This window comes from Rutilus rutilus (assembly GCF_951802725.1).
Source record: "Rutilus rutilus genome assembly, chromosome: 4".
Taxonomy (NCBI): Eukaryota; Metazoa; Chordata; class Actinopteri; order Cypriniformes; family Leuciscidae; genus Rutilus; species Rutilus rutilus.
In genome coordinates, this window is record NC_140212.1 from 22627593 (window position 1) to 22644363 (window position 16771).

The window sequence follows — 16771 nt, forward strand, 5'->3', positions numbered from 1 at the left end:
TATCCCTTTAAGTTCATCGTCGTTATTATTCAGGTGGCTTTCGCGTGATTCGTGTTACTTTTCTCTGCGCTGAACCAAGATTGACGAATCACAGGCGGTTTGGATTACCGTTTGCCTTTAGACAAAAACATTTTATGGGGATAGTTGAAGCGTGTGCATTTATGATATTAACATTTTTCAAACAACCTATTTAAAATGATTACACATTTTAACAAACTAATGTCTGCACCAGTAAGAAACTAAACAAAACGAATGAAGCGTCTGAAGCCGAGGCGTCACCGCGCGCCCCCTGCAGGAATAAAATCGTGCGAGTCTCATAGGAAACCGAGCCGCGGCCCCGTGGATCACCTGACCACCTCTCAGTCACGTCACAGACACAGAGCGCCATTAGACTGATGGCAGTTCTTCAACAAGAGTGAATCAGTGTTTAACAGTGGAATCAGTGCGAAGACTTCATGCGAAGCTCAGATCGGTGGCTCTTTGTGTGCGTTACTGTCATCTGTGGATCTTTATGGCTGCTGTGATCGGCTAGTGGGGCTCGAATCAGGCATTGTTTTTGCGTCCGGGAGAGAGAGAGAGAGAGTTTGGGCATGGCGGCGGCTGGAGGGAAGACGTACTCGTTCAAGGTGGTGCTTCTGGGGGAGGGTTGTGTCGGCAAAACATCGCTGGTGCTGCGATACTGCGAGAACAAATTCAACGACAAACACATCACCACCCTTCAGGTGAGCGAGTCTGCTGAACGAACGTCACTCGACGTTATTAACGTTATATGTGTGAGCCAGCTGTAATATATCGAATATATTGTGTGTTTACTTGTTGTAATAAACGATTTGTTAGCTTGTTAAGTTGTTTTGCTCGTCTTTTTTTGTTTTCCCTATAGTAGTAACGTTAGATTATGGGCCTAGATTGTGATAGATTATAGCATGCAATTCGAATAAAAATGGTGTATATAATCATATACTGTGTATAATAACTAACGTTATAGGCTATATATTTAACATGAGATGTCAAGCAGTGGCCTGTAGTGCCACGCGATAAGCTTTCATTTGTAATCCAAACACCGTCTTACTAGTTCTTGTATAATTATGTTTAACGTTACTGGTTTTCATGCTACCACTTGGAATGATTGCTCTTTAAAAAAAGTCTTTGGACATTTAACCAGGGGCGGCTGGCCAATAGAGGGCGCTAGGGCGCCGCCCCCCCATGAGTCAGACCACAGTTTATGAGCCACACTCATTAAATAAGTAAATACATACATAAATCATACATACAAATTGTCAGTATTTGTGTGTTTGAGATATTAAATACATCCAGTATTTGTGAAAAATATGATAGAAATTCAAAATATCTGCTTTTTCTACACATCCCCCACGTCTCATCAGCTCTAGGGCGCTGGGAGAAAGCGCCCCAGGAAGGCGGGTCTGTGAAGCAGCTTAGCCAATTGCTGATTTAAGATATACATGTTTGACATAAACTGTAGCCAATCAGCGAGCTCAAATCTAGTCAGCTATGGGCGCTTCTGTTTAGCGCCCCAAGCTGCGCGTGCCCTAGCCGAGGCACGCACATCTCTATCAGACAGCGTCTATCTGCCTGGCTAGCTGGATGCGGTCATGCTAATGCCTTGTTTTGCTTTCCGTGATTACTTTTTAAAACAACAGCGACAGATCCAGCATGGACAGTTACCGGAGTGAGGGACCTGTCTGAGAAAAATTTCAGATGCAAATGGAAAGTTTGTGCAGTTTGTTTGTTTTTGTGTAAGAATGCCTCCGTCTTGTAATATGGCATTAAATAATTACTGACGTTTTGACAGAGCACGGGTATCATGCAGTTTGTGTTAAATTGTGTTTGGGTGGTTAATACTAATAATTATTTGTAATACTATTATTATTATTTTTCGGTTTAAAAAGATATGTAAAGGCAGTGGTTCTCAAACTGGGTTTGTGGTGGTTCTCAAACCGTGAGGTGACAGAAGGGGGTGCGGAAATGCTGAATTTTGCCGTTCCTTTAATACTACCTCATCTTAAAATACGATTTAAACAGCGATTTAAACTCTCAGGTTAAATGCTGTAAATACATGAAATCCGATCAAATTAACGTTACCTCATCTTTTGCGGTCAAAACTGTCTGCGTTTAAGCAGCGTGTATAGGCTATATGACAGGTCTTGAGCAGATTGCTGCCTCAGCAAATCGCGCTATACTGCCGTTCTCGACAATGTTTGTAAAAGTAGGGATTTAGCACTTACTAGCATGAAGAACAAATATAGACACAGGCTGTGCATGGAGATCGATATAAAGAATCAAACTCTCTTCGATACAAAGACATGTGCGAGTTCCTGTGTTTAATCACATTATATGAAGATCCACACGATTGCAAATACATTGATTTTATACAACAGTTCAACAAACGAAATATTAATATTAAGTGATGTTCATTTTCAACACAGTTGTCAGTATTTTTACAATAAAATAATAGCTCCAAGTAACGAAAGCCACAGCAGTATTTGTGAACGAATCTGCGGCTTTGAACGAATCTTTAGAGTCAATGATTCAATGATTAATTCACAAATAAAGCCACTTGCTTCATTTCTGAACGATTCAATGACTCACCACCTACTGGCGTTTTTAATTTAATATTTAAAAGCATCATTTCGTTTTTACCATCATTGCATATTTATCTATTTAACTTTTTTTATTATTTATTTTTTAGCATTATTTATGTTATAAAGGTATTTGTAAAGGCAAAAATGCAGTTGAAAAAATCGATTTAATGGGCAAATATTGTCCCTTACTGAAAAAGGTGTGACTGAAGAGTGGGGGTACGCAGAAGGATATTAAGCCTCTTGGGGTACAACTCTAAAAAGTTTGAGAACCACTGGGACTGGGTTAAGGAATAGAACAAAATAAACATCAAAGCACAATACACATACCAAGGGCAGAAAGTAGGCCTAATAGCCTATTCCCATGGTTTGAATATGACACAGCCCCACCTAAGATATTTTTCACCAGCCGCCACTGCATTTAACCTTAAATCTTTATGTGGTCACTAATATATGTCCAAGTTTTTCATCAACTAGCCTAACTTACCTGTATATATTCAATTAGAGGAAACTTCTGCTCTTCCTGTTCTTCTTCTTTTTTTTTTTTTCATAAGAACCAAAACATCACTTCATTTGTGATTTTTGTGTACACATATTTGGTTATGATGGAAAAAATTAGTAGTGACAGAGAAAGATTAGAACAGATGTTGTGTATTTTCAAAAACATTTGTGAAATATTATTGCAGTTTAAAAGAACTGCTTTTTATTTGTAAATATTTTAAACTGTAATTTATTCCTATGATCAAAGCTTAAATTTCAGCATCATTACTCCAGTCTTCAGTGTCACATGATCCTTCAGAAATCATTCTGTATGATGATTTGATACTCAACTTATTATTATCAATGTTGAAAACTGTTAATATTTTTGTGGAAACCCTGATGATACTTTTTTTCAGGATTTTTTGATGAATAGAAAGTCCTAAAAAACACGATTTATTTGAAATATAATTTTATGTGATTTATTTAAAAAATACTGGCACTTTTGACCAATTGAATGTGTCCTTGCTGAATAAAAGTAAGTATATATATATATATATATATATATATATATATATATATATATATGTGTGTGTGTGTATGTATATATATGTGTGTGTGTGTGTGTGTGTGTATATATATATATATATATATATATATATATATATATATATATATATATATATATATATATATATATATATATATATATATATATATATATAAAGACCTCTGATGCAAAAGCCTCTAAAAGCAACCTCTGTCAAATATTAGATAATAATATATTGTGAATGCTCTCCGCACATAGTAGGCTATACTTTCATCAAATACTTTAACTTCACTAAATCCCAGCCTCAGCCCATTCAGAAATGGCGGTACTTGGGTAGAAACCTATACATAGGAGCCTGAAAAATGTTAATATTAAACAAAAACTGTAGATGGACTTGAGGCTTTTGCATCTGATGTCTTCATATTTATAAGTATATATACAATTGTCAACATTTGAAGTGGATCAAAAAAGTTAATCACAGTTGTCCTAAGACAAGAACGGGTATTGTTCAAAATTCATGTATAACTTTGAAAGGTTTTGATCCGCTTCAAATGTTGACTACTGTATATTTTGCCAATACAAACAAATAATAAATCTTACTGACCCCAAACTTTTGTAGTTAAAATTTTTTTTTTTATACATTAAGTAGCCAAAACCAGTCCATACACCAGTCAAGAGTCTAAATAATTATTATACTTTTATTATTATACAAGATTGATATTTCCCACATTTTAGGATATAAATAAATAAATAAATCACCAAAGTTATGAAATAACATAAAGGGAAGGATGTAAATGATGTATTGATTATATATTAGATTTTTCAATACTGTCACCCTTTGTCCTAATAACAATTAACACGTCTTTTATCAGTTATCAAAGGGTGTGTATATCTTTATGCCTTATGAAACTATAAATCTATGTATATTTACAGGGTTAGTTCACTCAAACACATGCTCATCATTTAACCACTCTCATGTTGTTCCAAACCTGTATGACTTTCTTTTCTTTTCTTTTTTTCTGTGGAAAAAAGGGTATTTTTATGTTTTATTTTAAACTGCTTGGTTAACATAATCCTTTAAAACTCAACATTAAATATAATGAAAGCCCATCAAAGACTTTTATCACTGTGGCTGAGTTTAGAATGAGGATGGATTTGTAATAATTCATCCATGTTACTGTGTAACAAACTATAAAGCATACAGGAAAGGCTGCTGTGGCCTTTATGTAACGCTGTGAAACCGGTTGCATGTTGTCAATAATCTATTATAATGATTGCATGGATTATAATCATTCCTCTTTGACCAAGCTTTCTTTCTTTCTTCAACCGAACCCCTTAGACGTAAAAATTACGTAATATTTCATTAACTTAAAAGTTTAATTTCATATTTGTTGTTACTCACCACAGTTGGTACAGGCATCAGAACCGTGTCTCCTCGCAGCAGATCGTTTGTGTGTGTGTGTGTGTGTGAGGGATTCCTGCTGCTGTGATTCCTTTACGTTTTATAAGCTCTTCACGAGTTCTCAGCTGGTTTCGTCTCAAAATAGGCAATACGTCATCAAAGCCGACTAATCGGGTTGTGAACATGTCCCTATGCCTTTAGGTTCGGTGATAAAAATGCCAAATTAAACGCTTAGCAGACCATGACTAAATGTTTTTTTTTTGTTCCGGACCAAACTAACCAAGCAAACCGAACTAAGTGTGAACACCCTTAGAGCCCTCTGTCCGCTTGTTTGGTGCGCACCAGGGTTCGGATGGCAGCGTTCACACATGTTCAAATGAACCGGCGCTAACAGAGCAATCGCACCTGCCAAGTGTGAACACACCCTTAATCAGGCATTCTTGAACATTAGGTGTCTGAACTACTATGTTTAAAAGTCTTCCAAGCAATTACTGTACAAGTTAGTGGCACGTCAAGTGAAATTCATAAGTTTGAAATGAAATCAAATTAAATGAGGCATTTATACAGGGCTTTCCTTTGTACTACTGTACAACCAAAGCGCTTTACAATCATGTCAGTGGGTCTCCCCTCAGACCACCACCAGTGTGCATCTACTTGGATGATGCAACGGCAGCCACAGTACAACAACACCAGTGCGCTCACCACACACCAGCTATATATAGAGAGAGAGTGATAGATCCATTCAAAGCATGGGGATTATTATTAGGAGGCCATGATTGATAAAGGCCAATGGATGGAATTTTACCAGGACACCGGAGTTACACCCCTACTCTTTAAGAGAAGTGCCATGGGATTTTTAACGACCACAGAGAGTCAGGACCTCGGTTTAACATCTCATCCGATGGACGGTGCTTTTTGACAGTATAGTGTCACCTTCACTATCCTGGGGCATTAGGACCCGCACAGACCACAGGGTGACCGACCTCACTAACACTTTTTTTTCCCAGGAGGTCTCCCTGACCAGGCTCAGTCCTGCTTAGCTTCAGTGGGAAACCAGTCCTGGCCTACAGGGTGATATGGCTGCTGGCATGCTGAAATGTAAATAGACTTCAATCTTCTGAATTAATACAAATTTATGCATTTGTGCCTTTGTTTGCAGGCATCGTTCCTTACAAAGAAGCTCAACATCACAGGAAAGAGAGTCAATCTGGCTATATGGGTGAGTCACGCACATTCCTCACTGGTTGTAGCATTTGTGTAGCAGTTGATCTTGAATAAAAAGATTAAGCAAAGTCTTGTTTTGGAATGAAGGTAGTGATCCATCTGTGAGAATGAACAGCTCGTCCTCAATAGTTGGTGAGATGCAGTCTTAAAGTAGCGTTCACAGACCATTATTTATCCAATGAGGAAAATGTAGGTTTTTTTTCTAGATATTATTTTGATTTTGTGCTGATAAAAGAGGGCGTTACCAGAATGGAGCCCAGTGATTCGAGGGGATGTCAGCTGTAACGGAAAGATGTTTCAGAAGCGTAGCATGTTTGTCGAAATATATATTTTGCGTTCTGATGAAAGATGACTTTCTTCGCAATAACACCAGAAATGTGTTCAAAATGTAAATGGAGTTTGACTTTGAATTGTTTCTTGACTTCATGAGCCAAACACAATAACTCTCATCTCGTCAGAGTCAGGTTTGCGCTTAACTTCCAAGTTTCTGACAAGAATTTGCCAGTCAGTTGCGTATCGAACACAAGATGCCTGCATGAGCATTGCAAAAAGTAGTTAAAATGCATAATTCTGTCATGAAACTCTTCACAGTAGCTAATTGGTTCTTCTAAGTGGACAACCAGTCGGTTTCTGTTCTTGAATGTGTTTACTTTTGTCTCAGGATACGGCTGGTCAGGAGCGTTTTCATGCCCTTGGACCAATCTACTACAGAGATTCCAACGGCGCCATATTGGTGTACGACGTCACGGATGAGGACTCGTTTCAGAAGGTGAATGCTTACATTAAAGGGTTAGTTCACCCAAAAATGAAAATTCTGTCAGTAATTACTCACCCTCATGTTGTTCCAACCATGTAAGTCTTTCGTTCATCTTCGGATCACAAATTAAGATATTTTTGATGAAATCTGACAGTTGTCTCACTCCTCCATAGGCTTTCAGAGGGACCGAAACTCATCGGCCCAGAATAGTTATTAAAAACATCGTTAAAATAGTCCAAGTGACTACAGTGGCTATACATCAAGTTTATCATGCGACGACAATACTTTTTGTGCGGAAAAACAACAAAAATAATGACTTTATCCAACTATTAGTGTTCTTCAATGTGGGCCTCTGACGAGAGTTCACGGGAGCGCCAGGACGCATGCGCGAGAACTGAGATTACGGCGTTCTTCTTCTACTACTACTTGTTACTGGCTGCTCACTCCTTGGGAGTATTACCGCCATCTACTGTACAAGATGACGTCCCAACATTGCCGGAAGCGCAAAACGGTCTGTTTATAAGCAGAGAAAGACGCGCGCTGTATGTAAGCTATTGAATTCGACACTTATTGTGATTTAGGTCTCGATGATGTCGGGACGTCTTCTTGTACAGTAGATGGCGGTAATACTCCCAAGGAGTGAGCGGCCAGTAACAAGTAAGTTAGTAGTAGAAGAAGAACGCCGTAATCTCAGTTCTCGCACATGCGTCCTGGCGCTCCCGTGAACTCTCGTCAGAGGCCCACATTGAAGAACACTAATAGTTGGATAAAGTCGTTATTTTTGTTGTTTTTGCGCACAAAAAGTATTGTTGTCGCATGATAAACTTAATGTATAGCCACTGTAGTCACTTGGACTATTTTAACGATGTTTTTAATAACTATTCTGGGCCGACGAGTTTCGGTCCCTCTGAAAGCCTATGGAGGAGTGAGACAACTGTCAGATTTCATCAAAAATATCTTAATTTGTGTTCCGAAGATGAACGAAAGACTTACATGGTTGGAACAACATGAGGGTGAGTAATTACTGACAGAATTTTCATTTTTGGGTGAACTAACTCTTTAAATGATCAGAATCTAATGAGGAGAAGACTATACACAAGAATGAGGCGAGACGATATTTGAACACTATTTTAAGAAATCTTCAATGTCAAAATATAAAACAGTGCAGGCGCATTTTGAAATGTTTTCACTAATCTAGGGCTCTCACGATTATTTTGTCATTCGAATAAACGGTCGATTATTTTGATTGAGTAATCGGATAATATTTTTTGTGGTAATAAAAATAGACCTAAGAATTTAAAATACATATACAATAACGAGGCAATAATAATGTTAACGAATGTAACTCCAGGTCTACCTTATGGATATGACATAATGCAAGCACTGTAAAATGTTTTGCCACAAACTCAACTCCTTCATGCTGAAATAGCGAGACCGCTTTCACCTCGATTAGAAATATCATCACGTTTTAATATTGTAAAATCTCGTAACACTATCGTCACTCCCCTAGAATATAATAATGACTATGAAAGCCAACGATTAATGTGTTAAATCAATTCTCAAGTTTTTTACTGTTCTTCAAGACGTTCTATGTCATTCTACATTCTAGGTGATATTCTATTATTGGGTTCTAGTTTGTAGATTAATATGGTAAATGGGTTTTTTAACGATTTGTTCTTGCTGTAACCTAACTCTTGTTTTCTTGATAGGTGAAGAATTGGGTAAAAGAATTGAGGAAAATGTTGGGGAATGAGATCTGTTTATGTATAGTAGGTGAGTAACATTGGAGTGATTTTGGTGGGAAATCTGGCAAATGGGTTTAAAGATGTTACAGGGTTTCCCTAGTCATGGAAGATATGAGAGAATTTTAAAATGGTGATTGCCTGGGCAACTAGAAATGGATAAAATCTTAAGATCATGGGAATATCCAATTTTTCCAGTTGTGCTCAGCTCTAAAACATATCAGCTATTTTTATCGCTCTCTGTGAGCACAAACTCAAAAATGATTTACTCGAAATCCTTAAACTGGAGAAGTCATGGGAATTCTTTGGTCTTAAAGAGTGGGAACGATGATGGTAAATGTGTTATTATTGATAGTAGAAAAACATTGTCTTATTAGACTGAATATTTAATAAAGATGCAATGGATGCTTATGTCTGAAACTTTCCATAATCACGACTTTATATGCATTATACAATTTTGATGTAATATTTATGTTATTTGCTGTGAACGTATACTGTAACGTATTGATTTTTACTTGAATTGTATCTTTCTTTTTTTAGGCAATAAAATTGACCTGGACAAAGAGCGACATGTTTCAGTGGAGGAAGCAGAGGGGTATGTACATCTCTCATGTCTGTAATGTGTTTTTACTGCAGGTAATGTTTTTGATTGAATCAGGATGTTTTTAGTATGCCTTGTGGATATTAGATTATGTGAAGGAAACCTTGGATGCGAAGGACAGAAGTCAGTCTGTCTATCAACTTTAAAAAATGTTCTATAGCTTTATTTTTATTTCAATCTAAACTTCAATTCGGCTCTAAATTTCAGCCATCAGCAGTGTTGGTTAATAAGTTATCGGATTTGGCTTGTAAATGGCTGTATGCTTCAAAGTGGCCTGAAACACTGTCATCATATAAAGTATTATATAAAGTCTTTTTGCCTAAAGACATATTAATATATTTTGGTTTTGTATATGTTTCAAAAGCACACATACAGTTTTATATAGTCATAATCTATAGTAATATCTCTTAGATTAACATTGTATAATACACTATTTGAGTGAGGATGTATGACGTTCACATGCACTAAAAGACTGGTCACATGATTAAGACGGTCACATGAGAAGATGAGTCTACACAAGATGTACTGAATGTGAAGGGAATGGAGCAGTAAATTGTGCTCTTCTGTGTTACTTTTCAAAATAGGTTTTATTCAGCGGAACAAAGTTTACCTTAGAAATGTGGGAATATCTTTTCTTAAACTGCTCTTATCCTGAACCTTCATTCTCAATCAGTGTTTTTGTCCTGTAAAAAGATCTAAACATCCTTAAAACAAGATACATTTATTTGAGAAGCAAATTTCACTGATATCTGTCAGTATTAGGGACATTTTATTCATAATATCACGAAATGAAATGCTTACAGCTAGGGCTGCATGATAATGGTTATACGCGATTATTTATTATTTATTTATATTATAATCGCAATATCTAATCAGTTCATCTCATTTGAGAAATTTCAGAGAAGTTTACATACATACATACATACATACATACATACATACATACATACATAACATTAACTTTCAATGTAATAAAGGTTCTGACAGTCATGATCCGAATCCAAAACAATTCTTGATCTACTTTTTTTTTCTTATTAATTAATCTTATTAATAAATTTTTAAATATTTTTTTTTATTTAATTACATATGTAATTATTAGTACTTTTTAAAATAATTACATATTTAAAAAAAAACACAAAAGCTAGTAATAAAGAGAAAAAAAAAACATTACAAGCAATAAACAAAGAGTGCTTTCAGTATTTAAGAGTATCTAAATGTTTTCCATTCAAGAGCAGTGAGTGATTTTTCTCTTTCTCAGCTTTACTGTTGTTTGATTTACTGATGACATCATAGACAGCGGGAGATCTAATAAGCTGCGTTCACTTTATGAAAGATTGCTTTACGGAAGGTTCGAGTGGTGTGTGTGAGAGGAACTGGAAGCAAGCAGAATACGGGTGTATCTACGCCCGTCTACGCCATCGCACATCTGCGGTTTAAATCTAAGCTCAGAATCAATTCTGTATTTCCCAGAATCGATTCCAGAATCGTTGAAGAGAGAATTGCGATGCATTGATTATTTTATTTTTTTCTCCTACCCCTAATTAATTCCAATAATGTTACATTTACACATTTTATTGTAGACGAGTTGTATAATTGTTTATTCAACAACCACAATCACAAACAGTATGATCAAGAATCATGTTTGGATTTATTACAGTTCTTCGAGGATGTATGACACTTTAATTCGAGCAGAATTTCACAATGGACATCAGTAAACTCCAACATGCATATTTGTCAGTGTTGTCAGATCATCAGCACTTTTTTGCATCCCAGAGAGAGCTTCTGCGTGCGCATTGGTTGCCCAATTGACAAGATTAAAGCTACATTGTATAATTTTTTTTTTAAGTTGATTCTTTGCAAAAAACACTTTGTTCTTTCAAAATATGTACTCATTAATGTGTAATTACTTATACCAACTAATCAAGTATTCTCGTAAGCGTAGAATCTGCCATTTAGAATACATACGAGCGAGTCGCTCGAATGGCGGCAGCCATGTTGCGCCTCCATCTTGAAAATACATTAGCCAAAGAGGGACATACCTGGAAATTTAAGCTTCGCCTTTCGCGTTTTGACACTCAGTGACACCGTGACGAATGCGAGGGGGAGATTACTCATGACTGCCGGCAGATTTGAAATAATACGACCACCGTAGGAGTTAAAACGGCCTCGGAATGGGAGGGGCTAGAAAGTAATATTCAGTTGGTAGTCATAAACAATTTCACATTTCAGAAAATCCTACACAGTGTAGCTTTAAGTAAAACACTCAGCGGAAAATGTATCCTTTTAAGATAAAAGCTCCATTTAGGGGATTTAAGCTTTTGGCATCTGGAAACCCCTAAGCAAGATAGTGGAGGTGTATTACTAGTGCAAGATAACATAAATGTAAAAAAAAAAAAAAAAAAAAAACAGGTTTTAGGACAAATAAACTAAATTTGTTTATTGTTTATTTATCGTTGTGCCAATATCACAACGATTTTTTTCTTTTTACATTATAATTATCATGATTAAAATACGATTAACCATGCAGGCCTACTTCCAACGCCTTTACGTGCTTTCTGAGAAATTATTATTTTGTTAATTTTTTTTTGTCCTTTTCCAGATATGCAGAGTCAGTGGGTGCAAAACACTATCACACATCAGCCAAATTAAACAAAGGCATTGAGGAGCTGTTTCTGGACCTGTGTAAACGTATGTTACTTTTAGATGCTGTGTATTCTGTCAGTCTGTCTGTTTCCCATAACAGGGCCTGAATTTTATTTCAGAAGGAGGGAGGAGGGGGGTGGGGATGGAGGTGTTTGAGTTTAATTTGAGGTGAAGCAGAATTATCATCTCACCTAAATGTTTGATCACTCAATGTTTTTGTGTTTTTACAATTGATGCAATTATGTGCTGAATCATATTGTTAGGAAGATACTTGCAGAAATTTGAAAGGAAGTTTGTTTTCAAACTTAAAATCTATTTATTTAAGATGACCTTTTTCGAACTCTTGATTTAGTTTTTTGGGTCTACTAGGATAGGTTTTCATGCTTTAATGAAAAACAAAAAAACATTATTTTTCAAATATTTGACGTTGTTGCAGCACCTCTCTTCCCAGTCTGTCAGTAACGCTCTGTTTAGTTCTGATCTCTATTAAGCCCCTCCTTCTGAAAAGCACAATGTGCTCTGATTGGTCTGCTGGACCAGTGTGTGGTGATTGGTCAAACACTTCAAGTGTGTTTTGGAAATGTCACGCCCATTCCATAACCGCGAGTTTCAACACACTATTAACAGAACTCTGACAGACCTTGTCCCTTATTTTTTTGCTTATGCCTTGGGCGGGAATTATTTAAAGGACAAGTTTGGTATTTTACACTTAAAGCCCTGTTTTCAGATCGTTTCTGATGAAATAGAAGGGTTAAGATTGAAATTTGGACATATGCTACTGGCCCGAGAATTTTCAGTTTCTGTGGTAGCACCCCCCCACCTCCACAATGGTTGCATAGGTGCACTGGAACAATCCTTCCTAAAACGCATTAAACTTTCGTTTACAAAGACGTGAAACTCACCGAGTGGTCAGGGGTGTTCACTGATATGCTCACACAAAAATCGCTGCAAAAGATGCTTCTGAAACGACCTGAAAACAGGGCTTTAAGTGTAAAATACCGAACTTGTCCTTTAAATGAGGAATATTGAGACGTGTTCGTTCCTGGAAGACTACAATCGAGGTGTTTCAGGAAACAGTTCTTTCTAATAAAGAGAGTAACTCCCTTTGGAGTCCATCAACCTTTTTCATGCTAAAACACCAACATTAAACACTAAAGTGGAAAATGTAAAAAAGCATAATAGGACCTCTTTAACTAAAAATGAAACACAAATTAAGTGCAGTCAGTTAAGACTTTGTAATGTTCACCAAGCATAGAGCTTGGCAGAATGACCAAAAATATGTATCACGGTATTTATTAAGATTTTGGCGATTTCGCTGTATATCACAGTATTATTATTATTTCTTTATTTAAGTTTATAGTGGCTTATTTTAACATTGTAGTGTCAAAAACACTAAGGTAATTAAATGTATAAAACTAACAATTTAGTTAACCCTTTAAAATATAATGAAATGAAAATGTAATAATTCCTTGAATTTTTTGGAAAGTTTACTTAAAATTAAGTTTACGTTTTAAATTTTAACGTGTATGAAAACTTGTGTGATATTGGTTAAAAATAATTCTGAAAGTGGACCATGTTTTTTGGTTCACGGTGTTAATGTTTTACACACTTTAGATGCATGTTATGCAACCAGGTGATCGTCTGTCAAATTAAAGAAATCATCTTCTGTCAGTGCGCGTCCTGTGTAAATTTGATGCATCGTGAACCCTGGCGCTCAACTCTTCATTTGACGACACATTACTTAGTTCTCTTCGGTTCTCGATTAGACTATAGATATTATTGTGAAGCTTGGCACTGTGCTCTTTTACACTCCAGCAGCTCATGATCCAGCGTTTTCATTAGCTGCATTTTCATTACCCTTCAAATTGCGCAAATTACGAATTGAAAATACGCCCAATGGAAACCCGTCAATTTCGCAAAAACTCCCATATAACGCAAAAAAAGTTTTTACGCTCGCATGAGGTGGTTTTCCAGGCAGTTCGAAAAAGGAATATTTTGCAAAACTGATAATGGAAAGAGTTTTACTTACGCCAGATGGCCTGTAAATGTGGAAAAAGTCGATCATTTTACTGAATACTGGATTCTAAAGGACAAGGAAATGCCACAATTTATCAAGACCTTGAAGCAGACAGGAGAGAGAAACGCCTCATACGTGGCGCTCTCAAGTATAAGGGGCTTTCCTTGCCATGAATGCTTAGATAACACACACCTACATCATCATCTATTACAAATAATGGCTAGTGCGTTAGCTGCGATATACGTAAACCTACCAACATCCGTTGCCATGATTTTTGGAATGACTTATTGCGAGAGGAAAAAATGACGTTTTAGTCGCCGTCATTTCGCAATAGTTTTTTATCGACATTCATAAAATAACCCAAAAGTTTAGCACAAATCTGTAATCTTTAACGCGACTACTGTCTCAGAACGACTTTGTTCAAATTAAATGCTGCTCCACACAAACTTCAAACTCTTGAGTTTGAGTTGGTTATAACGTGGATTTTGGAATTCAACATGCGCCAAAAATCTTCCCAAACCTTAATGAGAAACGCTTCTAAACCGACTGTTGCCAACAATTTTTACCCTAGTCATTCATACACATATTTTTTTTGGCCAAAAAAAAAAAGGTTTGTAGGACTGTACAATTTGGCCAATAAAATAAAATAATAATAATAATTTGTTTACTACCTTTTTTTATATATATTGCAATTGCAGTTTTATCAGAAAAAGGGATAATCTGCCCAAAAATTAACTCAACTTTATGCTTTCCCAGATGTATATGACAAGACTTAGTATAAATTTATAGATGCATATTATGGCGGCCTTCCATACAACCTCAGTGGATGAATCAATGTCTTCTGAAGCAAAACGATTGGTGTGTGTAAGAAAAATACCAACTTTTTTTTACTATAAACAATCATTCACAACGTCCTCTGTGCTTCCATGTTACTTTTCAGGCAAACTTCGACACTCTACAACGTCTTCAAACTTTTTAAGTCACTCTTCAAAACATGAAGACATTGAGTCATCCTCTTGCAATATATTTATTTGTCTGTTTTATAGATTATTACTTATCTGTCTTTAATTTGTGACGTTTTCGCCGGCATCTGTAGGGATGATGGAGACGGCTCAGGCGGAGGAGAGGTCAAGGGGGAACGGCGCGAGTCACACAAGCACAGCCCGGAGAGGCGTACAGATCGTTGATGACGAGCCGCAGACTGCCATACCCGCCGGAGGCTGTTGTACATCCGCCTAAACACACTTACACACTTTACCATACCTGGGACTGATAACGGCCTCTCTCGCCCTCCTCTGTGTAAGAACTGCCACTTCCCACAGCTACACTTATCTGCGACCGCTCTACAGCTCTGTCAAGTCATTGCTTTAACAGTTTATTCCTTATTGAAACGGTTGATTTATAACTCCACCCTTTTTCTGGCAGACTTAAGGGGTGAAAAGATGCGAGACTGACCTGTTCTGATGATTCACTTAGGCAAGTTATTACAAATAGGTAGAAAACTATAACAACGCCCAATCTTATGAAACACATGCACTGATACATTTCCCTAACAATCTGATGTTGGCTCTTCTTTTTTTTTTCTTTTGGCAAGGTGTTGTGCATGTAGAATCTTTAAAATCCTTGTTAGATTTTACGTCTAAGAAAAAAAAGAAAAGATATTCTTTATTATTTAATAACTTATTTACAATTTCATCAAACATCTACATGTCCAAAGACCTTTGTACTTGTCATTCTTATACGGTCTCATCCTCCTGTCTTTCATATCTTCTGTATCTTTCTTAAAAATGCAACATTAAAGTCCATCTAGAACATATAAACTCCTTGTAGATTTTGTCTTTTCTCTTCAACTTGCCTATTTACTAAATTTGAAAATGGGAAAAAAAATGTGTTTGCTTGCTAAATTCTTTATAGAGAAAACTATCCAATACTGTGTACTTTACTTTTTCAAGCTATCAAATGCAGTCAGAAAAGTGTACAGATATTCAATATTGTATGAATGTAAAATGAATAACGGCTGTGGTAACTTTTTTTTTTAATTTGTTTTTAATTGTTGCTTTTACTATGTTCTTTTTTTTCTTTTTTAGATCTGAACATTTGGACAGTTTTTGGAAGTACTAATAGTTTCCACAATCACATCACCTGTAAACACTGAGGTGCAGCTGTGAGCCTTCTGTGCCTTTAAATAAAAGTGTCTAGATTGACCCACCTATTGTCTCCTAGCATATATTATTAGTAAAAACTTGTTTACTTAATTTTGAGGAGGTCTGCAAATTATTTGTTTAGTTTTACAGTTGCGTGATGAAATGTTGGTTAAGCGTTGTAACTGTGTTTCTATGACTGGTGGAAGACCACTAGAGGGCATAAATGAGTGGAATGCCTTCCTGTCCTTCTGCTTGTTAAGAACCCTAAATAGAAGCTTTTTCCTTGTGACCTTAATGATGTGTCTCAATAAATGCCTGCCTACAAATCAACAATCAACTTTCTTAGAAGTCTTTTCATTGACCTGAGTGACTGGAGACTGGCGGTCTTCAGCCAGTCAGAGAACCACGGTTATATGCGTCACCAATACATTGTTTCCTTGGCTTCTGACCGCCAGAGAGCATGACTGAGTGGAAGATGAATAACAAATCTTTCACGAGGGTCTGCGATGTGCATCACCCATATATTTATCACTAAAGGGCCATTCTGAACCTGCACAGAATTAGTACCCAACCAACCATTCAAGACATGCATAAACAATTTATTGAACAAAAGCATA

The 16771-nt window shown here is 36.5% G+C and overlaps 1 protein-coding gene across 1 annotated transcript; it reads left to right on the plus strand.

Moving 5' to 3' along the window:
• The first annotated feature begins 318 nt into the window (after window positions 1–318).
• Window positions 319–16487, plus strand: rab21 (RAB21, member RAS oncogene family). The gene is made up of 7 exons (XM_084406954.1): window positions 319–722; window positions 6186–6245; window positions 6912–7019; window positions 8717–8780; window positions 9290–9344; window positions 11950–12038; window positions 15107–16487. The coding sequence occupies exons 1-7, from the start codon at window positions 591–593 to the stop codon at window positions 15247–15249; spliced, it is 651 nt and encodes a 216-aa protein (XP_084263080.1). The 5' UTR covers window positions 319–590; the 3' UTR covers window positions 15250–16487.
• The last annotated feature ends 284 nt before the right edge of the window (window positions 16488–16771 follow it).